The 6,000-nt window shown below is 53.0% G+C and overlaps 1 protein-coding gene across 1 annotated transcript in view; it reads right to left on the minus strand.

Moving 5' to 3' along the window:
• Fgd5 (FYVE, RhoGEF and PH domain containing 5) overlaps positions 1-4,962 on the minus strand; it is a 97,668-nt gene extending 92,706 nt beyond the window's left edge. Inside the window, exon 1 of the mRNA XM_085840282.1 lies at positions 4,787-4,962. Within this exon, the coding sequence (XP_085696408.1) occupies positions 4,787-4,799 (13 nt within the window). The 5' untranslated portion in view covers positions 4,800-4,962. The remainder of the gene's footprint in view (positions 1-4,786) is intronic.
• Between the last annotated feature and the right edge of the window lie 1,038 nt (positions 4,963-6,000).

Here is a 6,000-nt window from a genome sequence, read left to right on the forward strand (position 1 = left end):
CTGCAGGTTGGGGTATCCTCCCCGCCCCGCCCCCATCCTTCCAACATGAGTGCAGCCCTGTCTGGTATACCACTTGATAGCAGCTGCCAGCTCACAACAGTAGGTGCCAGATGTTGGCATGACTTATTCTTCAGGGGCGGAGGCTCTCATTTCTCATCCTTAACAGGTGGCATTTAACACGGGCACTATGAGACGTAACCGAGGAACAGACAGGCTGTGAAAAATGGCTGTCACCCTGGCTGCATTGCCCCCACTCCCAACCCATCCTTCATCCAATCAAGCTATTGATCTGTAGGTGCCTGTTCCTTGAAAAAAGGTTATGGTAGGGTCTGAGGCGTGATCCTGCAAGAAAATGCCTTCTGCACGGGAGCCCTGGGACTGACAAGCACTCTATGTCTCTCACTGTGCTAAAGTCATAGTGCTTCCACGTGTCCCCTCTGAGATCAAAAGATGCTGGTCTGGCATCGAAAGCACCTTGACTTGCCCCTCACTGGCAGTTGGCTGGTGTGAGGTCACTCAGTGGGTGCAGAGCAGGCCTGGAGAGAACATGATTTCCTACTTCCACCATCTGCCGCACCGCCTCTCCTTTATCCCACAGAACATTTCCCCTACAGTTGAACCCCAGGAACCCTGGTGTCAGCGAGAAGGGTAAAGTCCACGGACACTGAGGCAGAGAAACTAGGGGCAGCTTGTCAGGTGAGATGTGTGTCAAAAGTAGTGTCTGAGTCCAACTACAGTGTGACTAAGGGACTTAAGTCAGTTCCCACTCAAGTCTCTCTAGTCCGGATCCATGGGCTCATATATACTGTACTCCTATCCTGTGTGGGGCCCTAGTCTAGAGTCTCTAGACATACCAACAAACCCCTCTGATCTCACAAAGGGGTCATAAAAGGTGTAGAAAAAAAAGGAGAAGCTGGGACTCAGTGTGTCCATACAACAGGAGGGAAGCCAACATTTTTCGGGGGGAAGAGTGGGGAGAAGGAGATGTGTAGGAGATGAGGCTCGGAAATACTGGAGCTTTTTCTCAGGGGCTTAAGGAGCGGGGTGAGACAGAGGACACATGCCTGCAGATAGACAGACAGACAGACAGACAGATAGACAGACAGACTAAACAACTGTAATGGGTGGGCATGATAAGGGACATAAGGGAGGTTCTCACACTATTCCAGACCAGCCACAGTGATGGAGGCTGGACCAGATTGGGACAACAAGGAGTCAAACTCCAATGAGGAAACAGAATTCAGAAGGATGGCGTGTGCATGGGCAGACGTGGATGTGGGAGAGGAAAAGTTCCCAGGTAACGAAATGATAATAAAAAGAAATTTAAGCCTGAGAACCCAGAAGAGTGACATCAGGACAATTTATTCACAACAGCCAAGATGGCCAGGGCTGGGAAGGGAGACCCAGGATTTCAGTGTGCAGAAGTCCAACTGAGTTACTTATCATACACCTAGTGGAGATGTCCAACAGGCTCTGGGTTCTAGGGGCAGGTCTGTCACAGGTGGGCATAGTGGGATGTGACGTAAGTCATGGACAGTTAGAAGTAGGGCCCAGGAAGGAGACTGCAGTGAAAGGAAAGCACAGCAGAGCACAGGGTACAGCCTGGCTTGCTCCTGCCTGCCACCATGGCAGGGAAAGCTCCCAATTCCAGGATGGGCTTTGCTCTCTTGATGGACATGCTAAGGGACTGGGGTCACAATAAGAGAAAACACAGAGCCAGGGAGGTCAGCAGAGGTGTGTGCAAAGCCCAGAGACAACAAGAAGCCCTCAGGGTCCGGTGCATCCCAGTGGCTGAGCTTTGGGGGTCTGAGAGCTATAGGTGAAGCCAGCACTGGAATTGTTCCTCTGGGCTGAGCTTAACTTCCTGGTTGTGGACCCAGTCATGGACTTGGCTGGCACCCTCTGGCTGCCCGAGAGCCTTCTCTCTCCCTGAAGGTAATATGCCCCATCCCAGTCACCAAAGCCCACGATGCCTGGAGATTTGCCACACCTGAGGATAGTGCAAAGGCAGAGCACCCCTTTAGTCAAAATGCTAACTAGTGGATGGGCACAGAAAGAAAGAACGTTTTCAATAGCTCCTGATGATACAAATCACTCCCAGCCGGCTGCTGGTACTAGCTGCTATTTTCTCTCTGGATTTTAATTAAATATCTGTCACTCACACATTCATGCCTGCTGCTCCCTCACAGCCATGCAGGAGTCCAGTTAGATGGAGGCTGGGAAGGAGCCCTGGACAGGGAGCCAGAGCCTCAGCCTCCATTCCTGACTAAGCCACTAAATGGAGGTGTCTCCTTGGCCAAGTCTCTCCCCTTCTCATGCCTCAGTTTCCCCACCTGTAGAGTTGGACCCAAAAGTTAATACCCCCCCCCATTTCTTCCAACTCAGGGGGCTCCTTGCAGCATCTTTTGACACTCTGACATCCGATCCCAAGTCTTTCTCCCCTGCCATTCCCTCCACTCCCCCTGGAGCAGCGCTCATGACCATATGTCGCAAGAACAATTATCTTCCAATTTCACCTTGCAATGCATCTTAATTTAACATCCATTCCTCGGTGCCCGCTGGAAAGTCCAAGCCAAGCCGGCTGGTTTCTAATTAGGCTGCTGTTAAGCTTGTCCAGTGACCCACAACAGGGCACTTCCCAGGAAGACAGTGGGAGACAGAGTGCGGAGAGGCCTGGGGTCTGGTACCAGCCCTTCTCATACAGCTGTGAGTATACATCCTACATCCCTCTGCCTCTGGAAGCCACGTCTTCCTTCTGGGGAAGGAAAGAACTATCCACGTTTTCATGGCACTCTGGTGAGTTCGAGGAAATCAACAGACACAAAACACCTGACGAAGTCAAGAGGCAAACATCCCCCATGCACCAAGATGTGCCTGGATTTAAAAACAAAATGCCTTTCAAACTGGATTTCGATCCTGTCTTGGCCCCTGAACAGATCAGAATAGCTCAATTTCCCATCATCAGGTTGTTGTTGATGATGTTAACTAGACTGACAGAAAGAACACACGGTAGTGGTAACTAATCCATTATAAGTTCCTGGGAAATATGAGTTAGTATCCAGTGGTCGCTTAATGATGGACTGTGTTCTGCTTACTTTATTGTTAGTTAGTAGAGACAAGTCTGAGACAGATCTTGATTTGTCAGGTAGATAAACTGAGGGACAGCAGTTAAGAAACCTGCTCAAGGTCACATAAGCATATGGTGGCTCTGAGATCCAACCCCAGGGAGTCCTGGAGCCATGAGATCTGGAGGCAGGGAGTGTGGCATCCACCGGCCACCACGGAAGGCTATCATATTGAAAAGGGAATTGTGTCTACAGACACAAATTACAAGACAGCTAGATCTAAAAGTGCCCGCTGCAAAGGCTTCCTGGGGTCAAATCTACATCTAAATTTGTTCTGTTTCCCTCCACCCTCCAGACTCTTAGGAAAGGAGGGCCTGCTCCACCTTCATACAGGAAAATACGGGGAAGCTGGACTGGCTCTTTCCATTGTTACCAAGCTGTTTTGTTAGGAGAGTAGGGAAAGCCAGCCTATCTCTGTCCAGACTACAACCTTCCCCAGACAGCAGTGGGTAGCCAGCCCCTGGGAACCCTGTTCCAGTCCTCTCCACTCCTATGCGGTGACTCTCCTCCTTATGCCCCCCAATTCTGTGACCCATGCTAATTACCCTCAGCAACACCAATGCCTGGATACAGGGAGGTGGCTGCCCCACTCCTCAGTCTGTCGTAAGACCAGCCCAATGTCTCCAGCCGCACCTTGCTCCCAAGACAATGACTTTTCAGTAAAACACTCTTAAAAAGAAAAAAAGCCTCAACTCCTCCTGCCTCTCACACACACCACCACTACTGTCACCACCGCCGCCACCGCCACCGCCACCGCCACCACCACCGCCACCACCACCACCACCACCACCAACAGCAGCAGTAACAGCAGCAGGATATGGTTCCAAGACAGCCAAAATGGTGGCTTCCTGTTTCTTTGGGGATGTGTGTTGGGAAGTGTGGCATTGAACAGGGTGCTTGGTGAGGAAAGGGTTCCTGTTCTGCTCAACGATAGCAGTAAAAGAAAACAGGGTGCAACCGCGTGGAGCAGGCAGGTCTCAGGATTACTACCTAGCGCGCGCTCATCTTTGAGAACTTTCCTGTGCACAGCAGCTGGGAATCCAGATTCCAGGCACCGCCCATCTGACTGAGGCTCACTTTCTCAATCTGCTAAATGGCACTCCTCGGCAAAGATCGCTAAATTTCTTTGAGAACACTTTTGTGTTTCCCGGAATCCCTGACCTGGTGAAGTCTGATTCACAGACTGAGACCCGAGGGGGAATGGGGTAAGAGGGACGCTGACGCTCCTGGGAGTAACGGGGCCTCGGACCGGTAGTGGAGCCCGGGCTGAGGGTTTTAAGAGGGGTGCATCTAGAGGAACAGCCCAAGCTTCCTAACTCAACCAAGGAGCTCCCGGTGTTTGGTGGCAGAGCGGGGTGTGTCGAGCCCTGGAGTGCCAGAACAGACTGGCGTCGGCGCCCGGGAGCCAAATGCGGCCACCAAAGGGTGATCGAGGACCTGCTGGGACCCAAAGGACAGAAGGGGAAGGATTGGGTGTTGGAGGGCACGACTTGGAAGGCGGGGTGTCCTGGTTTCTGAGGGGACCCTTCCTCGGGGGACAACGGCGAGGTGCGTGGGAGAGAACACCCGAACTCTGGGCTACTAGAGAGGGGAACCCGGGTCCCGCAAGCTCCACTCGCAGAGCCTGCCGCCGGAGCGCGGAAGGTGGCGCGGGCTCCTACCTGCTCTGTGCATCTTCCACCGCGGAGCCCGAGGCTGGTCGCTGCGTACTGTGCGGGTCCGTCTGTCGGAGTCCCACTGCCGCCCAGTCCACCGCTCCCGCGCCCGCCCTGGCCCGGCCCGCCCCGGGCGCAGCACTCCGCGGCAAGGCGAGGGGCGCTGGGCGCGGGGCTCGGGTTGGGCGGGGCGTCCGCTCAAGCTCGGGGCTCCAGGCTCCGGCCGCGCCTCCGCCCCCTCCTAGATGTTTCCTCCCGCTCCCGAGAGGAAGGCTTTTTTTTTTTTTTTTTTTTTTTTTTTTTCTGTGCTGTCAGAGACCGAGGGTCCCGGCGTCCCCACGCACACTTAAAGGGGCCGGGGCTATGATCAAGGAGACCAAAGGAGTTGTACAAGGCTTAGGGACAGAGGCCATCTATCCCTTTATTTTCAGATTTGGATGTTCATTCAGTCTGGGCTAGGCGACCACGGAGCGTGATAGCTACAAGTTCTCTTCCTCATGGAGAGCTCAAATGAAGAGGTCGTTAGGGACAGAAGGCGAATTAAACCAACAAACACCATGGAGAAGCACCCTGGCTGTGAAGAAGACCAGTTGGGGCTCTCCACAGCCAGAACCCATGGGGAGTGTGTGAAATGCGCATTTCCGGGCCCTCATCAGACTCAGAATCGGAGCAACTGCCAGGACTTTCTGAGGAAACCCAAGTCAGAAGCCAGGAGCTTCAGAGTTTGTCTGTCTAGTCATCCATACCTCTTGGAGATGGCTGGAAAGGGCTATCTCGTTCCTGGGGGTGGGGGTGGGGTTCTGGATTCACATTGTATCCAGATAGTGAGGCCCAGTATCTCCTCCTTACTGCCTGTTAATGGCCATATGCCTTTGCCCTCAGGGAGCCATGTCTGACATACACAGTCCTACGACTTGGGACTGGAGCTCAGAGGAGGTCCCCAGTGAGAGGGGTCAACCAAACAAGAGGTGAAGGAGATAACTTGGGGGGACTTGAGGCATGAAAAGGCATGACATGTCCTAGCGTGGACTCCGTTTCCCTTGCTGCACAATTAACTGAATTTGAATCTTTCAAATGACCTTTTCATCCCAGAGCCACCACACCAGACACCGAAGCCTCCAGCCCTTTGTGGAAAAATACTTTTGACTCTGGAATAGAAAATTTATGGCTGGGGTCAGCGAGATGGCTTAGTGGGTAAAGAGCTTGCCACGTAAGCCTGG

Source organism: Mus caroli, unplaced genomic scaffold, assembly GCF_978045245.1.
Source record: "Mus caroli unplaced genomic scaffold, Mus_caroli_1 scaffold_7, whole genome shotgun sequence".
In the NCBI taxonomy this organism is placed as follows: domain Eukaryota; kingdom Metazoa; phylum Chordata; class Mammalia; order Rodentia; family Muridae; genus Mus; species Mus caroli.